The following is a 21,513-nucleotide window of genomic DNA, read 5'->3' as shown; positions in this document are numbered from 1 at the left end:
CAAATGAGTCTGCGTTACCCAGCATGCATCAAACGTGGTAGAAAGAGATGTGGGAAGCGCTGTTAGTGTTAGATGTTCTAGAGGGTTTTGTTGAACACACGGATCAGGGGAGTAGTTGAATTTATTAGTGTTTTCAGTCTGTAAGGCGTACAGAAAATCTAGCCATCATTAAGGGTGGAAGGCAGCTTACTTGTGGTGTCACGAAAGTATTTGTGTTCTTGCCCTGTTTAGGGTTCTGACAGTGTTTTAAATTGCTTAATGTGACTTAAACATGCTGTCATGCGTTTTATGGCTTAATTACTCAAATTAGATTGCTTACATCAACAACGAGGAGGATGAGGAATGAGTTTGCAAGATAAACTTTAACTAAAAGCTGAATTCCTCTTTCTAGGTTTAGGGGAATATCCTGATACATCTTGAAAATGTTTAACAAATCCTTCGGAACTCCATTTGGAGGCAGCACTGGCTTTGGGACAACCTCAACTTTTGGTCAAAGTAAGTAATACATCTACGCTGAGCTTTCCATGAGTCGGGTATTTTTTCCTGGAGGTGCAGCCAGAGGGTCAGACAGAGGCGGTGGTTCTTGGTGTGGGCTGGAATTGGATGCAGCTGGGCTGTCCAGCTCGCTCGCTTTGCGATGAATCAGGTTCAGGAGCCCTGGGCTTCTCCACTAACCAGGCTTTTAATTTGGGTAGATACCAGGATGCCATGTACAGTCCTTGAAACTTCCGTTTATAAAAGGAGTGGAAACTCAGATGGTTAGTTCAAGGCTGTCTTGAGATTCTTTCAGTCAGGACTGGAGTACACTGGGAAAACTTGGAAGGGAAAAGCATGTAATCTGAGGAGTGTCTTCTGGAGATGCACATTGTGAATACCCCAATGAGTGAGGTTTTGGCCATTAAAGCAGACTATAAACTGGTCTGTGTGCTCTGTTCGTTAGGAGGGAAAGGCAATAATTCTGTTTATATTGCTCCTAAACCAAGGTATGAGAAGACCCGCTTCCAGGTGCCATAAAAAGTGTCAGAGCAGTGTCTTTACCTTCTGTAGAAGTGGCTGCCTCAAATATTGTAGTCTTTTGCTTCGAGAGCTCTGTATGAATTGTAGCACTTCACGTACCCCAGCCTCTGGTGTAGCGGCAGTGATGCACAAGCTTCTTTGGGGAAGCTAAAGAGGCGGTGACAGTGTTTAGTTTCTAGTACCTGTTTGGTTTAGATGGAACCACGTTCTAAATGCTGATTTTTCAGATGCTGGCTTTGGCACTACGAGCGGAGGAGCGTTTGGAACATCAGCCTTCGGGTCGAACAGTAATACTGGAGGCCTCTTTGGGAGCACACAAACAAAACCAGGTATTGCTGGGTTAGGGTTGTAGGGGAACGCAGTCCTGAAAGAAGGATGTTATAAAAAAAAGGTGGAGGAGAAGGAAAAGGGGGGAAAAAACAAATGCAAGCAACTGTCAACAAAAGTAACAGAAAAACCCAACCAAACAGAAAAAAAAAAAAACAACCAAGGAACTGATGATTGCAAATGATGATTGGTCTGTTTCTGTCTTCAGGAGGGTTATTTGGCTCAACTACCTTTAATCAACCAGCCACCTCCTCCACAAGCACCGGCTTTGGCTTTGGAACATCAACGGGGACATCGAACAGCCTCTTTGGAACGACCAGCACTGGTGGAGGCCTTTTCTCATCTCAAAATAATGCTTTTGCCCAGAATAAGCCGGCCGGGTTTGGAAGTGAGTAAAAGTGCTGCATCTCTCTTGAACGTTGCTTATTTCCTCGGGTTGAAAAGCACCGAACGCTGGGTGTACGTGTGGACCTGGCCCCAGCGTTAACGTGGGGCTTTGGTGGGTTTGTCTCCTGAAGGATATAGGGACGTTATTGTGGGCCACGGTAGCCAGGAGTGAGCCAGGTGTGCTGCAAAACCTGGAGCTGCCGTTCTAGCCGTGGGTGTTAAGTTGAAAAAGGTGGTCGGCTGGCATTTTCTATTCTTAAATATCTTTTGGCGCTGCTTGGTTTTAGCTTTTTATTCTACTGTTGTAGAGCAGTTACTGGTTTTGCTTCTGGCACTAGAATGCTTGAAATGCCTCTTAAACTCTGCTGTAATTCCCCGAAGCAGAAGCAACTGCTTGCAGACCCCTCTGAGAAGAAAAACGAAACCTCCCTGATTCCCTTTATACACATCGTTTTCTTAGCATTGTCAGGAGTAGAACGAAGTGGCTGCCGTGGTTATTCTGGTGTTCCCTGGGGTGATGAGTTAGGGGCAGACTTCTACAGCAGAATATTGCATGAGCAGATTATTGGTTTCCAGCACTGCTATAAACTTTTTTTTCCTAGCCGTTTCTTCCACTTCTAAACTATTTTGTAATTTGAACAAAATATTAGGGTTTAAGTTTTAAAATTCAGGTTTCTTATAGTACTGATGCTTTTATTTTATTTTATTTTATTTATTTTATTTATTTTATTTTTATTTTATTTTCAGATTTCGGAACCAGTACCAGCAGTGGGGGTCTCTTTGGAACCACGAACACTACTTCCAATCCTTTTGGGAGTACGTCTGGCTCTCTTTTTGGCCCAACTAGTTTTACAGCTGCTCCAACTGGCACGACCATTAAGTTCAACGTAAGTTCTAGCTTTCCTTTCTTAATCAAGCCTGTTTGCTGTAGGAAGCATTATGTTTTGGAGTTATTTGTGTAGTGTCTTGGTCACTGAGCTGAAAAAAATGAGCAGTTCACATGCAGGTGTGCAGTGTTCTGAAATGATTTGAAAACATCCCCTTTAGTGGAACTGTTGCAGTGGAAATAGGGTGTATAATTAACTCTGAAGAACTAGACTTTCTTTTAATTCTGAATTTGACAAACTTCTCAAACGCTGGGGGGTGATGCCCTCTCCAGACTTGGTAGGTTCACAGCTGTCTTAAAGCTGAAGAGGTAAAGCAGCTTTTAAAATGGAGCCCTCTCAGGAAGGTAGGAAGTGCCACCGAATTCAGGGTGAGCAGCACTGACAGCAGTGAGGGTTAAAGACGTCTTGGATTGGGTCAGAATAAATTTAGTGCTCTTATAAGTCAGCATGACTTTGGAAATGTAAAGTGAAACGTGAGGACTGATCCCCTGTGTTTGCTGGGTGAGTTCCCTTTAAGAAAGGGTTGAATAACGGAAGTCCTGTGGCAGTTGAAACCAGAGGATGGCCAGGAAAAGCCATCGTGGAAAAGGCGTAACTGGTATCTGCTGGGAAGAGGCTGCCTCTTTCCCAAATACTGGCTCCTGCCAGTCTCAGCCCTCTTCATGTCTAGATTGAGCTGATTTAACAGACCGAGACTATTGTGGGTTGTAGACAGAACTGTGACGATAACTTGGGCAGCTGGAGTGCCGTTGAGGCCTACTTTCATAGTGCGATTTAAAAAATGGGGGATAACGAAATCCACGCATCGCCGGAGAATCTGGATCACAGATTTACGTAAACTACTTTTAAAGTGAAACTGAAAAATAACTGCACTGTGTTTTGAGTGTCACTGGGGTAAATTCCACTGCTGATTGCTACCGAACGTGCCTCGTCACTGGGTGAGGCCAGTGCTGCCCAGATGACAGTAACACCCCACTTCAGGTCCTGTGCTAAATTTAGGTTTTAACAGCATCTGCCCAGAGAGTACTAATTGTATTAACGAAAGTCTGTCTGGATTTTAAATTTGATATTGTAACCTCTTCTCTTGCAGCCACCAACCGGTACAGATACTATGGTAAAATCTGGAGTTAGCACCAACATCAATACCAAGCACCAGTGTATCACAGCTATGAAGGAATACGAAAGCAAATCTCTCGAGGTCAGTCGATGAGTGTTCGGACATGCTTCCCCTTAGCGGGGGTTTAGTAGAAGTTTTTTTGACTGTAATAAGTACCTTCTGTGCTCATTAATACCAGTACAACCTTCGACATCTGCATCACTCGCAGAAGAGACATATCAAGTAAATCACTTAATGCATCGCCGTATTAATGACATTTGTTTTTAAATGCTTAACACCGCAGTTTTGGAAGAGCTGAAATTCCATCTCGCTGTATACCAGAAGGGCTAGAGCTCCTGTTGGGAGTGATCCTACACTGCTGAGATAATGGCAGAATCTCATACAAAACTCAGATGTTTAATAAAAACTGGTGTTCCCAAACATTTAGCCCTGAAGCCTTTCCATTCAGGTTGACTGACTTGAGACTTCAAAACAGGTCTTCTACTCAAAAGATCTGAAAAAGCTCTGAGAAGTAAAATTGAAGCCCAGGCATGAACTGCAGAGCTGTGTCTAAGTTTAGGTCCTGTTTCTGGTGTCCATTTTAAAAATTGAGGCGTTACAGCTTTCCTTGATATCCTCATCCTGGAGCTGGCTCGAGTGCTGTGTGCACGTGCTAATGACGCTGTTCTGACCTTACCCTGTGTAAAAGAATGTGTAAAGAACTGGATTTCCCTTTACTAGGAGCTGCGTTTGGAAGACTACCAGGCAAATAGGAAAGGGCCCTCCAATCCCGTCGGAGCAGGAGCGGCTGCAGGCTTGTTTGGGTCTTCCACTGCTACATCAAGTACAGCTACAGGACTTTTTGGCTCTTCTACTACTAATACAGGCTTTTCGTACGGACAGAATAAAACTGCTTTTGGAACCAGTAAGTACTGCCTCTCCCCTGTCATTACTATGACCAGATATGCAAATAGTCTGTGAAGCTATTTAAAATTCTGTCATTAAAAAAGACGAGGAAACACTGGTGTGAGCTCCAACTTTTACTAGTTGCATTATCAACGTGCAATAATCGGGTTCTTTGCTGTAGAAATTTCTGTTTACTCTGCAGGGGTTGCAGACTTCCTCCACATCCCCCAGGTTTTGCGGAAGCCAGTTCATTAGGGCAGCTGGCTTTACGAGGAAGTCAGCTAGTTCCCACGGGTGGGTAAAACAATTTGGAGTAAAACCACCAGAGTGTTGCTAATGATCAGTAGGGTGATGGCATCAGGTGGTTAATGGTGGAGTCAAGATTCTGCTTCCGCTAATGAGCGAACATAAATTCCCTGGAACTGGACAAGTTAATTTATAGTGGCTTAACTAGACTTTGCGGAGCTTTTCTCCGCAGTGGATCAGGGTTGGGATGTGGACTTGTTATATGTTGTGTCGTCCTGGTTCCATGTTGTCTGTTTTGACATCGTTGCTCAAAAAGTAGAAGGTATGAAGTAATTAATTTACATAAATGTGTAGTTGCAGGTCAGTTGTGCCAACCAGTTAGTGCACCTTTTTGAACTTAGTGTAAAATAGTGCTGAAAAGCTCAAACGCAACTGATAATCTAAAAGTAAGTGAGTATTTGTCTTTGTGGAGTTACTGTGAACAGAAGATCAAAATCCTGCAGTCTGCAGGAACAGAAGCGACTATCTGCTGTAAGAAAGGCTCTGCTCTCTTGGGTTAGGATTGTGTCTGTTCTTAACCATGGGCACTGCTGGGCTTGCTTGAGACTTGTGTGAGTTGAGCTGAGCTGCTGTCCTCGAGAAAGACCAGCGTGAGGAGGAGCAGAAGCTCTGGTCTACGTTTATACCTTTTTTACCACACGTAAACAGCCCTCCTCCTTTGGGGAGGAAAAGGGAGGCGGTGTTGAAGTTGAGGTAGAAGTTTCTGTAGCGGGAGTTGTGCAGGTTTTAGAGCAGAGCCACTGCCTCCCCAGCGAGCTCTTTCCAGGCGCTCGTGGCACGATTTGCTTTGCACAGTGGAGACCAAATGGGCCATATTAGAGCTGGAGCCTTTCTGGTCAGCTCTGTTTGTGAGGGAAACTTGCTGGTCATGCTCGGGTGTTGTGCTCACGCTGGCTGTGGGACAGGGAGGACCCGATGCGATACCTGTAACGACGACGCTGAGTGTTTTGCTGTTCTGTTGAATTGAAACATCTTTTCTCCTGTTTGAATCGAGGGTGGAAATGCAGTGGGTTTGGATAAACACTCGAGGGTTTTCTAACCAATGTGTTTGTGTTGTAGGTACGACTGGCTTTGGAACAGGAACAACAGGGGGGCTTTTTGGTCAGCAGTCTCAAACTACAAGTCTGTTTAACAAACCATTTGGTCAAGCCACAACAACACAGAACACTGGCTTTTCTTTTGGGAATACCACTCTAGGGCAGCCAAACACGAACACAATGGTAAGATAAATTGTTTGAACCCTTAAAGGTGTGAGTTGTGGGTAGGTACTCCAGCCAGGCACCGGGGGCTGCGATACAGTGATTTAGATCTTCCTCAAATTGTAGTACAGCTTCATAAAACAGGGATGCAGAGCTTTGAACGCCACTGGCTGAGCTAGCAGCTTCTTGCCAGTCAAAGTTTTTCATTCATAAGTGGACAGCATTACAGCTTTTAACAAGGAACTTTTCCTGTTCCCTTCTTTAAGCAGTCTGCTCTCTATCAATTCAAGTATTTCCGATCACGTTCACACAGATAATATAATTCCATTATTAACATTCTGTGGGAACTCGTTAACAATTCTGTACTTTCTGGTGACTACTGAGCAGCATTCATGGGCTCTTTGGATGGAGACGTGCTACATAGCTGTAACCTGTTGCATAGCTCGGGGCTTTGGCTCCAAATATTCTATATTCTCTCTGAATATATTGTGACTTCTCCCAGAAAACCCTGTGAAATGTTTCTTTCCCATCTCCCTCACTCAAAGTGATGAGGAAATTCCAATATCTTTTTAAGCTTGGAGCATAAACTCTCTGATTTTTATTATTTTTTTTTAAATTTCCTTTTTGTTACTGATTTCTCAGAGAGTGACTAAAGCTTCTGAAATGCTTTTCACCCACCTTCTTCCCCCAGCAAGAGGGATGATGTTGTAGCATCATTTTATTAACTGACTCTCTGTGTGTGTTCTGTTATCATCAGCGCTCGGCTTCGAAAAGCTCTGCGGCGTTATCTTAACCTAGTTCCTGTTTGTAGGGTCTCTTTGGGGTAACCCAGCCCTCGCAGCCTGGAGGCCTTTTTGGGACAGCTGCCAATACAAATGCTGGTACTGGATTTGGAACCGGAACTGGTCTTTTTGGACAAGCCAACACAGGATTTGGTGTTGGCGGTTCGGTATGTCTGTACCTTAATAATAAAAAAAGGTGAATAAAATGAGAAAGGAAAATAAAACCAAATAGCTCAGAGTCCTCTTGCTGGGTTTTGGCCTCCATGAAAGTCACTCTGTCTTAAGAGTTAAGATACCCAAGATGCAAAAATAGTGTGGTTTTGTGTAAACTGAAGGGTACAATAGAAGCATGTGTAATAAAACTAATGTTGCAGGAATAATTTTTTTAGCAAGTCATGTGTTGAGTGATAAAAGACAGCAAGAGGGACGGAACATCTCACTGCCTGTGGATTGCTGGGGATGCTTCAGCGCGGTGTTGAAAATACAGGCGTTTAAATTGTGATGATGACTTAACCAAGAATGAACTCCATTCTTGGTATTTAGTCTTTTTGGTTTTAATAAAGTGAAAATACTTATTTCCAGAAGGTGCTTGCCATGTACTAGTGCATGCGGCTTGTGAATAACACACCCCTCTTGGGAGTCTGGGTTGTGTGCTCCGAGTTGTGCTTGGTGTTAGTTCTGCTTTCACACTACTGCAGGTTTAATGTCAGTCTGTCAGGTTTAGAAATCCGTGTTTTCTTCCTTTCAGACCCTGTTTGGTAACAAACCTGCTGGATTTGGAACCACCACGACCAGCGCTCCCTCGTTTGGAACAACCACTGGTGGCGGGCTCTTTGGTAACAAACCAACCCTGACTTTAGGAACCAATACAAATACTTCTCATTTTGGTACATATTTAAAAAAGTGGGATTTCGGTCACTTAAAGCTATACTGCATATACCACACACCTGGCTGCTGAATATCGCGTGCTAAATGATTGTGAATGTTAAGATTCTCAGGTAAGCCGTGCTTCTGATGCATGTTGCTGCAGGGAAACATCTTGGTTGCTGTTCTACACCTTTCCTCTTGGTGTACTCGCTGCCTTGAGAAGGGAGATAGCTAAGTAAAAGTACTGCTCTTCCAGTGAGTGCGTAAGGGAGACTGTAAGCTGTAGTTGACAACTCTTCAACTCAAAGAATTCATACAACATAGGGGTTTGTTAAGAGGCTGCACGTGCACTCTGGTCGCAAATCACAGGATCACCGAATCGTTCAGGTTGGAAAAGACCTTTGGGATCATTGAGTCCAACCCTCAGCCCAACTCTACAAAGTTCTCCCCTACCCCACATCCCCCCACAGCTCATCCAAACGGCCCTTAAACACACCCAGGGATGGGGACTCCACCCCTCCCTGGGCAGCCTATTCCACTCACTGACCACTCTTGCTGGGAAACGTTTTTTCCTCATGCCCAGTCTGAACCTCCCCTGTTGCAGTTTAAAGCCATTCCCTCTTGTTCTGTCACTAATTCCCTGGGAGAAGAGACCAGCACCAACCTCTCTACAACGTCCTTTCAGGGAGCTGTAGAGAGTGATGAGGTCTCCCCTCACCTTCTCCTCACACTGAATAGTCCCAGCTCCTTCCATCTCTCCTCACAGGATTTATTCTCCAGGCCCTTCCCCAGCTTCGTTGCCCTCCTCTGTACTCGCTCCAGCCCCTCGAGATCTCTCTGGTATTGAGGTGCCCAAAACTGGACACAACCCTCCAGGTGTGGCCTCACCAGTGCAGAGCAGAGCACAGGGGGACTATCACCTCCCTGCTTCTGCTGGTCACACTATTTCTCATCCAAGCCAGGATGCCGTTGGCTTTCTTGGCCACCTGGGCACACTGCTGGCTCCTGTTCAGCTGCTTGTCAATGAGAACCCCCAGATCCTTCTCTTCCAGACAGCTCCAGCCACCCCTCCCCAAGCCTGTAGCCATGCAGGGGGTTGTTGTGTCCCAAGTGCAGGACCTGGCACTTGGTCTTGTTGAAGCTCATCCCGTTGACATTGGCCACCGATCCAATCTATCCAAGTCTCCCTATCTTCATGCAGATTGACACTCCCGCTTCACTTGTTGTCATCTGCCAATTTACTAATGATACATTTTAAGGAGGCAAAGGAGGGCTGAAGGAAATGGGGTAAAACCAGTGATACCTGTAGCTTTATGGCAGGGACAAGGAGATCCTGCACTGGAGTGAGGGTAAAATGAAACAGTTCTGGTTTCACTGGTAGCTGGTGTTGTCCTTCATGGTGTGAAGGATCAAAGTCCTGAAGAACTGGGTCTGGTGCTAATGTTGGCCTCTGATGCTGCTGTTAGAGAGCTGGTGTGGACTGGGCGTGTGGTTGAGCAGGAGAAAGGGGCAGTGACAGCTCAAGTAAATGACAGGCTTCCTTCACTGGACTTCTGTTGAAATCTGCTTTGTTTTGTTTTTTTTTCCTTGACTCAGAGCAACAAAACTGTATTCCTGAAAGCAAGCAGGAGTGGGGTTAGGACATCTGTCCTTTGGTGGTTTTTGTTTTTTATATTTTAATATCAACAATAAAGTAAAAAATGCAACTAGCCTGCCAGAATAGAGGAAAGAAATGGTAAATTCTGGCTGCCAGGGCAGCAGCTCTGCGAGTGCAGTGTCATTGTGGTGACCAGCCTTGGGCAAACTGTTATCACTGTATTTGTGACAGTCGCTTCCAGGTCCCTTGGGCTAGTGTTGTCCGAGATCTTCACAGCCACCTCAGTGTGCTGACATGGTTTGGTAGGGAACCAGTCTGCTGCAGTGTGCTTTTGTTTGCCTGCGTTACTCGCAGTGGTACAGTTTATAGGAAAAACGGAGTTTGGTCCTGAGGTGATTCTGCTGTTGGTCCACAACTGCAGTTTTCTAGTTTAATTCTGTCTTTGCATACTAAGCAGCCATAGGATGGCTTCAGAGTTTCCGTTTAAGAGCTGGTCTGGCTCATATTAGATTTGGATTGTATTTGGTTACATTAGAGGTGTGCCTTTGAACTGTGTGCTTGTACAAATCCGAGTTGTTAGCTGCTTTGTGGGCGCGGATCAGAGACGTCCGTGTGTGGTATAAACAGTATAAAATGGGATTTGTTCCTTCCAGGCAGCTGAGGAAACTTAATACATTTTGTTGCCAGATATGGCATCACATTCGTTCTGTCTTTCAGTAAAACCCTGAAGTTTGTAACAAATCGAAAAGCTTAAGAAGGCAAAGCAGTATTTTCCTGTACTGATGTTTTCAATATTATGTTCATGACTCAAATACATTTTTTTACCATTGCAGTCCCCCCTTGCCACTTTACCTTGCACTGTTGTGTCAGATTTGACCTTAGCTGTGGCAGGGCTGTCTTTGAGCCGGTGATGCTTATTTATTTGAATACTTGTTTTTAATTTCATCTCTAGTAGTGTTAGATTAACGAGCTACTGCTTCTGTTCTTGAAGGTTTTGGTGCCAACACTGCTGGAAATAGTTTGTTTGGAAATAAGCCTGCAACTGGGACTCTGGGAACCGGACTTGGAACAGGGTTTGGAACAGGTAAACGGTTTATCAGCTTATTTCACGTCAGCCTAAGCACAGTCCTCAAACTTCAGGGAAAATACAGCCTTGGATTACTTGCTAACTAATGTGTAAAGGCTGTAGATGTTTTAGCCTGAAGCCTTGAATCTCAGCCTCAAATCGGAGCCAGGCAGAGCTTGCTAACACAATGCTAAGTAACTGTTCAGAAATGGCAGGCAGCGCTGCTTATGGGGTGGGCAGTGGCTCAGAAAACTGGTGGTGTCCTCTGTGCTCGAGGCTTCTCATCACACGAGTCTTGAGTGTCTGCAGCGTTCATGAACGTGTTGAATGTTTCTTGCAATTTAATCAATAATTGATTCTTTGTCACAGGATAAATTAGCTTGTAAGTTTGTCACGGTCTTGTAAATGTTGGTCATCTCTCCTGCTGCAGCTCTTGGGGCAGGACAGACTTCTTTATTTGGGAACACCCAGCCTAAACTCGGGGGAACACTGGGAACGGGAGCGTTTGGAGCACCAGGGTTCAATACATCAACAGCTACTCTGGGCTTTGGAGCCCCTCAGCCTGCTGTGGGTAAGTACATTCACCCGCGTCCGATTGCTGCTTCCTCCATGTTTCAGATGTGCCCGATCCCAGGAGCACATCCCACCCCAATGCTTTGCTTCGGAGGGGAAAAAATGTTTGAGTGTCTGTTTGAGGCCATTTCTGTTCTCAGTAGCAGTGCAGACCACATTAATAACATCTTTTTGTGCTAATTGTATGTATATATTTTTAATTCAGAGTTGCTTACCATTACTAATAGTTGCAGCTATTTTAGAGCTTTGTCTTCAAGATTACTGACATATTTCCCATCACTGAATTTGGGGCAGCAACAGTAGGTGCTTACAGGAAAAAAAAAAGGGGCAGTGAAGGGTTAGCTTCTCCAGTGTTTCCTGATAGGATAGCTAGAGGGACTTAATTATCAGGTATGCTGTGCTATTGGGGAAATTAACAGTCTTTAGCTTCGGGCGCTTGCGCTAACATTTTGTAAGTGAAAATGTCTGCCACGTCCAGCAGCGTTCCCCTCGTTTGGCAGATGTGAGCACTTTGAATGGCCCCTGAGGCTGCCATTTCAGGAAAGTGATTTTAAACATGGGGCAGGGGAACAGTGACGCACATGTGGCACGCAACACTGTGTGGGAAGACAGGCCCAAGAAAACTGGGGGATGTTCAGGGATCCCCTCCTCTGAGCTCAAGAGTGTTCCATCCCAGTGAGTGTGAAGTCAGGTAAAGTGGCAGGTCCCAGCAAAGCTCCAACACAAAAAGGAGGCTTAAAGGAGGCGCAGACGGGAGCAGGTAGTCTGGGAGGAGTACAGAAACGTTGTCTGAGCATGCAGGGGTGGGTTTAGGAAAGCCAAAGCCCAACTGGAACTGAATGTGGCCAGGGATCTCAAAGGCAACAAGGAGAGGGCTTCTCTAAGTGACAAAAGAGGTGTGGGGGTGGCTGATGGGCCTGAGGGTCATGTTGCCATGCAGAGAGACCTGGGTGGGCTGGAGAAATGGGCTGGCGGGAGCCTTGTGAAGTTCAGCAAGTGCTGAGTCCTGCCCCTGGGGAGGAACAAGCCCAGGCACCAGCACCCGCTGGGGGCCGATGGGCTGGAAAACAGCAGCCAGAGACGGGCCTGGAGGGTGCCAAGAGGACAGAGCCAGGCCCTTCCCAGTGGTGCCCAGTGCCAGCAGCAGAGGCCGTGGGCGCACGCTGGAACACGGGAGGGTCCCTCTGAACATCAGGAAACACTTTTCAGTGAGGCTGCCCCAGCCCTGGCGCAGGTGGCCCTGCTTGAGCATGGGGCTAGGAGAAAGGTGAACTTCAGAGGTGCCTCCAGCCTCCCTGCTCCTGGAAACACCCCTGAAAGTAACTTCTATACCAGTTATGACAGGCAGAATGTGATTGAGGGGAGGTACATTCTCATTGTGATGAAATACTCGGTGTGTTGCAGTCAGATTTTATATACTTCTGTCTTGCTTCCATCATACATCTGTATTTCTCATGCTTGGATCTCCCTTGATGTACATCATTGTTTCTCAGATTGGTTGTGGTGTTCTTTGGGAATGCACAGATTCAATCTGGTTTTCTTAGAATTAAGCTGCTTTAGGTTACTCGAGGCACTTCATAGCGTGAACACTTAAAAGTATTTTAATGGGAGTTAAAAACAGTTGCTAGAAGACAGACAAAATTAAGAGGCTGTTGTTGTAGAGGGGGCTCTAGATCTGTAAGTTTGATTGCGATAGCAAGAACATCAAAACTTAGCATCACAGGTTTTTCTTTTTTCCTTAAAAGATGTTTCAGAAGTCAGATGTATTAGTGAAAGGTTTTGGCAGGCCAGGCTCGTTCTGCCGATCTGTAGCTCTCCATGTCCTCAGCTTTTCACAGATAAAAACTTACTGAATGCGGTTGCAGATTCTAATGAAGGAATAATGGGATTTCTTCCTTCAGACTGCTGCAGAAATGGCGACTGAAGAGCAGGGGAAAGGAATGCTGGAGGTTGTGTAGAAATTTGAGTTCCTGTGAGGAGATCCTCTGATTGGAGGCGTGTCTGTTCTACCTACCTTGGTTCTATTAGTAAAACAGTTAAACCTCAAAAAATATGTTCTTTTTATAGCTCTGACAGACCCAAATGCATCAGCTGCCCAGCAAGCCGTCCTTCAGCAGCACCTCAATAGCTTGACTTACTCACCCTTTGGAGATTCTCCGCTCTTCAGAAACCCCATGTCAGACCCAAAGAAGAAAGAAGAGGTAAGCGCACGTAAACATTAAACTCACTTTCGGAGTGAGATTTGAAACAAATTCATGTTCTGTGCTCACTGTCTTCACTTAAGTACGCAGTGAGCAGCAAAACAAGTTGCCATCTGTACGCTCGTACTGGTGCAGTGGCCTTTTGTGCTCTCTAGGATGCAAACTGCTTATCCTGTGGCTTTTTTACTGCTTTTGACTACATCAGAGCCTTGGCTTTGGGGTTTTATGCTCACTGCTGCTGGTTGAGAATAGAGATGGGTAATTGTGCTTGGAATATTTTTAGTGCTTAGCTTGAGCTTTGCTTATGACATCTCTTATGATAGTCCTGTTGGTTTGTTTTAAAAGACAACAAAACAAATCCTTTTCAGACTTTTTTTAAGTGTTAAGGGAGGTTCTAAATGGTGCATTCCAGGGACTAGAGATTACTCCTGCCCAGCACAGAGCCCACCAGCACAGCTGGCTGCCTTCAGCAGCACCCACACGTAACGCTACCAGGGCTCCTGTAAAACATAACTGTGTACAGCCACCTCCTCTCCCTCCTCTTTGACTGATAAGAGTTGAAGTTCCCTGGTGAAAACACACGTGGTCATGCTCTCTAGACTCACATTTGTGGACCCCTCCAGCACTAGTGTGGCCCCTCTGTTCATCCCATAGCCCTGCCCAGGTCATGAGCCCTCTTACCCGCTCCCCAGCACAGGCTGGTCCAGCCTGATGCTGCAAAAAGATGCATGTGCTCACTCATTTCACGAGCACCCTGTACTCACAGATCCCTCAACGCCAGCACGAGCCTTCTGCCTCTCCAGTAGCCCTGCTGGGACCCAGGACCTCCTCCTCGTGGGCTAGTTCAGCTTGAAGCCTGCCAGTGAATTCCACACGCACACCCCGCCCCCCACGCTTGAGGTCTAGGGACGATGGAGGTTCTGTGGATGTTGCAGACAGCTTCACTCACCCCAGTCCACCACCAGTAGCTACACCTGTGGCACACATTGGTCCCATCCCAGGGCCTGGAGCACAGACCTTCACCTGCTCCAGGCACCGAGGCTTCCCCTCAGGGTGCCCACACCCCCCTGTGGGACCCCAGTAGCTGTCCCCAGATTCACTCAGCCCGGACAGGAGGTCACAGAATCATTCAGGTTGGAAAAGCCCCTTGGGCTCATCGAGTCCAACCCTCAGCCCCACTCTACAAAGTTCTCCCCTACCCCACATCCCCCCACAGCTCATCCAAACGGCCCTTAAACACACCCAGGGATGGGGACTCCACCCCCTCCCTGGGCAGCCTATTCCACTCTCTGACCACTCTTGCTGGGAAACACTTTTTCCTCATGCCCAGTCTGAACCTCCCCTGTTGCAGTTTAAAGCCTTCCCTCTTGTTCTGTCACTAATTCCCTGGGAGAAGAGACCAGCACCAACCTCTCTACAATGTCCTTTCAGGGAGCTGTAGAGTGATGAGGTCTCCCCTCAGCCTTCTCCTCCTCACACTGAACAGTCCCGGCTCCTTCCATCTCTCCTCACAGGATTTATTCTCCAGGCCCTTCCCCAGCTCGTTGCCCTCCTCTGCACTCGCTCCAGCCCCTCGAGATCTCTCTCGGATTGAGGTGCCCAAAACTGGACACAACACTCCAGGTGTGGCCTCACCAGTGCAGAGCAGAGCACAGGGGGACTATCACCTCCCTGCTTCTGCTGGTCACACTATTTCTAATCCAAGCCAGGATGCCGTTGGCTTTCTTGGCCACCTGGGCACACTGCTGGCTCCTGTTCAGCTGCTTGTCAATGAGAACCCCCAGACCCTTCTCTTCCAGACAGCTCCAGCCACCCCTCCCCAAGCCTGTAGCCATGCAGGGGGTTGTTGTGTCCCAAGTGCAGGACCTGGCACTTGGTCTTGTTGAAGCTCATCCCATTGACGTTGGCCACCGATCCAATCTATCCAAGTCTCTCTGTAGAGCCTCCCTTGTAGTCCAGGGTGGCCCTCTCCAAAGCTCTGTCTGTAGCTGCTTAACGGCCTATCAGTGAGTTGATTGGAGACTTTTGGTCTTCGGTGGTGTTTCCGCTACCTGTTGTCAACCAGCTTTGCGTCTCTGGTTGGTTTGTTGCTTCCCCTTTATCCCTTTTGCATTTTTGTGTAGTTGAGAACGGTTGGTGTGAGGTTAATGGTTGGACTAGATGATCTTCAAGGGCTTTTCCAACCTCGATGATTCTGTGAAAAGGTCCTTGACTGGAGAGCCTTGAAGTGGGTGCTCTCACCCTCCTCAAACCCTTACAGTAACTGGAATGAAAACTCCAATTCTTCATCTTTTTGTTTCAGAGGCTGAAACCAACTAACCCAGCAGCTCAGAAGGCCTTAACGACACCCACCCACTACAAACTGACTCCGCGTCCGGCGACCAGAGTGCGACCGAAAGCCTTGCAGTCAGCTGGCTCTGCTAAATCTCATCTCTTTGATGGTCTTGATGATGACGAGCCATCCCTGTCCAATGGTGCATTCATGCCAAAGTTAGTTTTTCTTTTGTGTATGTTGGAGGGAGGAGGCGGTGCGAGAATCTTCTGATCGGATTAAGTAAACTGCATAGTGTCCTAAATTTCATGACTGTTTTGTGACCTGGTTCAAATATGAATAGGGATAACAGTTTTTGTGTAACATTTGAATAGAAATATTTTCTGTAGGGGAGGTGGAAATGGTCAGCTTAAACTGTTCAGGCCAAATAAGCTGTAAAATGAGGTCAGCCCGTGATTGGAGCGAAGCTTCTATGAAGTCATGGAGGAATATTACAAGGAGAGCCCGTAGGGTGTCATACTTCCTGCTTCTGAAGGAGAAGTGTCACTGGGTTTGCTAATGCACCTCGTATGAAGAAGGCAGATTTCTGACGTTTTCATAGCCCGGCACTGGTTCTGGTTCAGATACACAGATGTTTGTGAGAAGGGAATGGTGCTGCTGTGGGTCTGCCCTGCTGAAGCTTTTGGTTTCAGTCTTCAAGAGCACCGGTGGCAATCGAATTGAAAAGGGGTTTGGAAGGCTTTGGGGTTTAGTTAAAAGCAACAACAAAACACCTTTGGAGAAAAGATGCATCAGTCCTTGAAAGTACTTCTAAGCATAGGCTTTTTTAAAAACATTTAGTGACTTGGGTGAACTTGGTTTGTCTTTAATTTAGCCTGAACCATCTGTTCACTTCCCTAGGAGAGAGCGGGGTATGGAATTACTCGGGTGTTTTATTGAAAAACACCAAATGAACAAAAGATCAGAGCAGAGGGGTACTTGGATGACTCTGAGTGTAAGTGGTGATGTTCGGTGGTCTCCAGCCTGCGGGCAGCGAGCCCTAGCCTAGCCCTTGACTTGCTCCTGAAGGGACCCTGGAGTGAGGAACCCCCGGCATCCGTGGGCCAGACTTCCTCTGCAGGGTTCTGTGCTTCTGGGGAGAAGCTGTTTTGTAAAACAGTTAATACTGTGCTTTACTGAACTTGGGTTTTGAAGCTTTCAATGACTTGTGGTTTTCATTCTTACTGATAAACCAAAGCCTTGAATTGAATTCTTAGAAGAGTTTTTATACCTCAGCTACTGCAGCGCTCTTACAGAACGCTTGATACGTTCTGAGTGCGGGAACAGGTCACACAGCTGGTTCCTGGTCCCTGGAGCATGTGAATTAACACAAAATACAGATTTATGCAGTGGATATATCCAAATTTCTCTCTGGTGTTTTATTTAGGAAGAGCATCAAAAAGTTGGTTTTGAAGAATCTCAACAGTAGCAATCTCTTCTCACCTGTTAATCGGGAAAATGAAGACCTGGCTTCTCCTTCAGAGTATCCAGAGAATGGAGATCGGTATGTTGAGTCATCATGCAGGTGTTTATACTTAGGAGAATGCAAACTGGTTATGCCTGTCTCTAAATTATTTTTAATAGAATAGGTAGTTATTTTCAGGGATGTCGTCTCAGCTGTTCTTTGGAAGCAGCTTGACCTATTGTGAGATTCATTTCCTCTTAAGCTGTATATTCTTCCTGTGTGGTCACATACCAGTGGTATCTATCCAAAATGAGGAGTTCAGAGAGGAATGAACTCTTTTCTGGATATTTTCTCTTCATTCCCTGTAGCAAGAAACTAGGCCATTTCTTGAGGAAGCGATAAACCTGACCCTGAGGTGAGAAGAACCTCTCCTGCTTAGTCCTCAGTAATGTGGGAACTGCAGGGAAGCTCCACTGATCCAAATGTCTCATAATAGTGTTTCCTACATATTAAAAGGAGGAATATCTAAGGCCGTATGTGTTCTCTGCATGCTAAAATGAGGACTCTCTAAGGCCATCTCTTCCCCCCAGATGCCTGAATACTGACTTCCTCTAAAAACCTGTGGCCATATTTCAGATGAACTCCTTTTTTTTTATTATTTTTTTAAATCAGAGGCTGGAAAAATTCCTGACCAGCTCACCATTTTGATTTTATTTAAAGCAACTAGAAGAAGTGATTATGGGAGGGGGAACCTTGTTTCTGATCACCTTAGTCCTGACCTGGGCGGTTCATGACAGGGCAGAGGTGTTTGACTGCGGTGCCAGCAACCGGGCACAGCAGGCAGCTCTCTGAAGCTGGAGTTTTGGACCGACTGTCACTAGAGTGTCCTCAAGTTTGATTTGATCACAGTGCCTGCAAGACTTAATGATCCCATTCTTCTAAAGCTGTGTGTATTTTGGGCACAAAAGTCAGTGACAGTCTGGTTCACAAGTTGTTGAGGTGACCTGGGGAGGTCTCTGTGCCTCATGCAGTCTCGGTGCTGAATTCAGACCTGTTGTTGGGGACTTTGTCCAGTTGGGGGGGTCTCAAACCTCTGTGGATAGAGATTCTGCAGCCTCTCTGGGTCCCTGTTCCAGTTCTTGACTGTCCTCATTGATTTCCCTGTTTTAATTTGACTTGGTTTTTTTCTCATCCTTCTGCCACACCTATCTGTGGAGAGCCTGAATTTTGTCTGGGCTGTTGGAAGGCTGCTATTACACCCCGCTGCAAGCCTTTTCTCCAGGCTGAGCAACCCAGTTCCCTCAAGCTCTCCTCATGGGGCGTGTGCTTTAGTCCCCCAGCCATCATGGTACCCCTTTCTCAGTCTTACCACTATCTTGTAGTGGGAGCCCAGATTAGATGCAGAATGGCAGAGGGTGTCTAACAAGGGCAGAGGGAAGAGAGCAATTGCTTCCCTCAGTCTGCTGACTCTGCAGTTCGTGTGGTGATCCTGTTTGCTTTCTCTGTGAAAAGCCAGCAGAATTGTAATGTTGACATAAGTCCCTTAGAACTAAATAATTCAACTTTATTCTTCATTTCTTCAGGTTCTTTTTGTCGGTACCTCCCGATGAAAACCACAGACAAGATGGTGAGCGAGAGGAGGAGGAGGACCATCATGAAGTGACGAGGTTTTACACTAACCCCATTGCCAAGCCCATCCCACAGAGCCCAGAGAACACGGTGCAGAGGCACCAGAACAACGTGGATGATAGCATTGTGGCTCTGAACATGCGGGCGGCCTTGCGAAATGGCATGGAAGGCAGCAGTGAAGATGCCTCGTTTCATGACGATTCCCTCCAGGATGAGCGTGAAGAGGAGCCTGAGACCGTGCATCATCTGCATCCTGCAGGTTAGACTCTGCCTGGGCAGCAGGCGTGTAGTTCCTGACAGCTCTTCGTGCACGCCTCAGTAAAGTTCTCTTTTGCTGTTTTAGACCCTGAGCTTTTCCTCTTTTCCCTTCCCTCCTCTTCAGAATACAGATCTTGCTTTTCAGTCTCTTACCTAGTGCAGAAATTTTCTCTGCTGAATCAATGAGCAGTTAAATTTCATCACCCAATTTTATCTTAGATTGAGGTAGTGAGATGCATGAGAGGGAGGAGGAGGAGGACCCAATCTGTAAGTGTTCTGCGGTAGTAGACTGAGTTGACTGTCATTCCGAAGCAAGATCTATCTTAGAGTTAGAAGTCTCATACCTGGTAGTTACCAACGTGCAAACTGCCCTGTAGGGTTTGCCGGGAAAGGAACGTGGTTGTGTCTCTAGACCTATCGTGCATGTGTTTTCAGTCCTCTCAATTCAGTCTCAGGGTTTAGTAAAACTGGAAGCGATGGAGAAGTGTGAAAATGTGATGAGGGGTCTTGAGTACCTTTCCCTTAACTAAGACTTAACAGCTGTTGAAGAGGTGGGGACATATGTTAGAGGGTTGTTTGTTTTTTTTTTTTTTTTTAAACTCGTGAGTGATCTGGAGAAGGTGAAGAGGAAAAGCTTTGTTCATCCTTTTAGGTAATATGTGGCATCTGATGAAACCAGCAGGTGACGTGTTCAAAAGAAAGGTCTTCAGGCATTTTGTAGATGCAAAAAGCTTTTTGTGAATTTTAAAGATCATTAGGCAGGTTAATAGATAAAAAAAATCATTGGAGGCTGTTAAATGTAAAAGATGCCGCATCTTGGTCAGCAGGTGCTTGAGCCCCCAAATTATTAAAGCTGGGAGAGTGTTTCTGACAAGTGTTGATGTATGTGTTTGCATTTTTCCCTTTCCCTGCACACCTACTGATCCCTGACAGGTTGCTAGGCTGGAGGAACCTGGCATAGCAACTGTCTGAACTTTCTCTGAAGGCTGTGGAAATAAGGCAGTTTGATTTCTCTGGGTTTGTTGTGCTCATTCTCAGTTCATTCGGGACCTTCAGTTCAGGCTTGCAAAAAGAAATGGGATGAAACTCTGGAAATGTTAAAGTTGACAGCTTGCTGTCAGCCCGGTTCTCAATGGATTTTCTGGTGTAGGAATTGTACTGACGAGAGCTGGCTATTACACCATCCCGTCCATGGAGGAGCTGGCCAGATTTACCAACGACAGAAACGAATGTATTGTGACAGATTTCACCATCGGCCGCAGAGGTAAGTGCTGGCAGCCCTTCTAGGGGCTTGAAGGGTGATTTTACAGCCACGGAACCCAAATCTGAGTGCTGTGCCCTCAGTAGGATTGTAAACGGTGCAACGGTGCCCTTGCACTGTGAACAACTCACATCAAAGGTTTGTAAAGTCTCAGTGTGTGGCACTAACAACCAGTGTTATGGGGCGGCTTGAGAAACCTGACTATGAACAGAACAAAAGCACCTGCAGCTTTTGAGGTGCTGCTTGTTCTTAGACACGAGAGTTGTAAAATCCAAACTTGCTGGAGCACCGAAGCAAACCTGAGTTTTCAAATCTTAGTTGCTATCTACGCTGAAGCTGACTGAGCTGTAGTGAAGAGCCTTCAGCCCAAACTCCATTCTTTACTGCTTTTACTTAAAAAAAAAAAATAAAAAAATCACGTGGTGTATACTATTTTTTAAAACACTTTTTGTAAATATGCTACAAAGCTGAGGGTACACTTAATATTTGTGTTGGCAATACGAATAGCTAAGTGATAACAAAAAGCTTTCTGTGCAAAAGAAATGACTATAAAGTGGATAATGCATCTTCAGTATTTTCACACTGGGAAGGAGGAGTCGCTTGTACGTTGTTCTGGAGACATGACAGAGCCAGGAGTGAGGTGGGGAAAGGAGGAGTACAGGAGTACAACAGGAACGGGGATTCTCTGCCATGAGATCCTCCGTGGACAAATTGGGATGGTTTGTTTTGTTTTGCAGGTTATGGATCAATTTACTTCGAAGGAGACATAAATCTGACTAACTTAAATCTGGATGACATTGTACATATCCGTAGAAAAGAAGTTATTGTTTACCCTGACGATGAAAGGAAACCACCTATTGGTGAAGGTTTAAATAGGTAATTTTTAAATGTGTGTGGGGCCAGTGGCTAGGGTGTTTTTTATAGTACTGACAATCTACTGTGTTTGCAGGCGGCCACCAAGAAATCTAAATCAGAGATGTGCACTCAGATTGCAGCATTACACAGTTATTAGATACTTGCAAGTTTCTGAACCAGAAACAGGGTTTAAAAGCTGGTTTGAGCCCACGTTTTCTTTTTTTTTTGTTGTATACTCCAGTAGCTTTGTGCTGAACCTTCTTGTCTCTTACACTTTTGCCTGTCTTTAACAGACGAGCAGAAGTTACCTTAGATGGAGTCTGGCCTACAGATAAAACGTCTCGTTGCCTGATCAAAAGCCCTGAACGACTGGCAGAGATGAATTACGAAGGCAGACTGGAGTCTGTGTCTCGGAAGCAGGGCGCTCGATTCAAGGAATACCGCCCAGAGACCGGATCCTGGGTCTTCAAGGTAATGCCTTGCTCTAGCTAGAGTGACTTACAGGAATACTGGAAGTACTCTGAAGTTAGAATCTCCTGAGAACTTGTAATTCAAAAACTTTGCTCAGCTTCTGTAAAGTATC

At 45.9% G+C, this 21,513-nt stretch overlaps 1 protein-coding gene across 4 annotated transcripts in view; it reads left to right on the top strand.

Annotated features, from left to right (window-relative positions):
- Nucleotides 1–21,513, top strand: part of NUP98 (nucleoporin 98 and 96 precursor) — a 44,113-nt gene that overhangs the window by 3,281 nt on the left and 19,319 nt on the right. For all 4 annotated transcript variants that reach the window (XM_074860634.1, XM_074860636.1, XM_074860635.1 and 1 more), the window contains 18 exons: nucleotides 392–495; nucleotides 1,245–1,346; nucleotides 1,553–1,732; nucleotides 2,479–2,618; nucleotides 3,709–3,816; nucleotides 4,456–4,639; nucleotides 5,986–6,146; nucleotides 6,937–7,074; nucleotides 7,656–7,743; nucleotides 10,363–10,455; nucleotides 10,868–11,008; nucleotides 13,078–13,211; nucleotides 15,514–15,701; nucleotides 16,910–17,026; nucleotides 18,511–18,815; nucleotides 19,965–20,078; nucleotides 20,813–20,951; nucleotides 21,224–21,401. In XM_074860634.1, coding sequence (XP_074716735.1) covers nucleotides 423–495; nucleotides 1,245–1,346; nucleotides 1,553–1,732; nucleotides 2,479–2,618; nucleotides 3,709–3,816; nucleotides 4,456–4,639; nucleotides 5,986–6,146; nucleotides 6,937–7,074; nucleotides 7,656–7,743; nucleotides 10,363–10,455; nucleotides 10,868–11,008; nucleotides 13,078–13,211; nucleotides 15,514–15,701; nucleotides 16,910–17,026; nucleotides 18,511–18,815; nucleotides 19,965–20,078; nucleotides 20,813–20,951; nucleotides 21,224–21,401 — 2,583 coding nt within the window. In that variant the 5' untranslated portion in view covers nucleotides 392–422. The remainder of the gene's footprint in view (nucleotides 1–391; nucleotides 496–1,244; nucleotides 1,347–1,552; nucleotides 1,733–2,478; nucleotides 2,619–3,708; nucleotides 3,817–4,455; nucleotides 4,640–5,985; nucleotides 6,147–6,936; nucleotides 7,075–7,655; nucleotides 7,744–10,362; nucleotides 10,456–10,867; nucleotides 11,009–13,077; nucleotides 13,212–15,513; nucleotides 15,702–16,909; nucleotides 17,027–18,510; nucleotides 18,816–19,964; nucleotides 20,079–20,812; nucleotides 20,952–21,223; nucleotides 21,402–21,513) is intronic.

Source organism: Strix uralensis, chromosome 2, assembly GCF_047716275.1.
Source record: "Strix uralensis isolate ZFMK-TIS-50842 chromosome 2, bStrUra1, whole genome shotgun sequence".
NCBI lineage: Eukaryota > Metazoa > Chordata > Aves > Strigiformes > Strigidae > Strix > Strix uralensis.
This window is presented reverse-complemented; position numbering and strand designations above follow the sequence as displayed.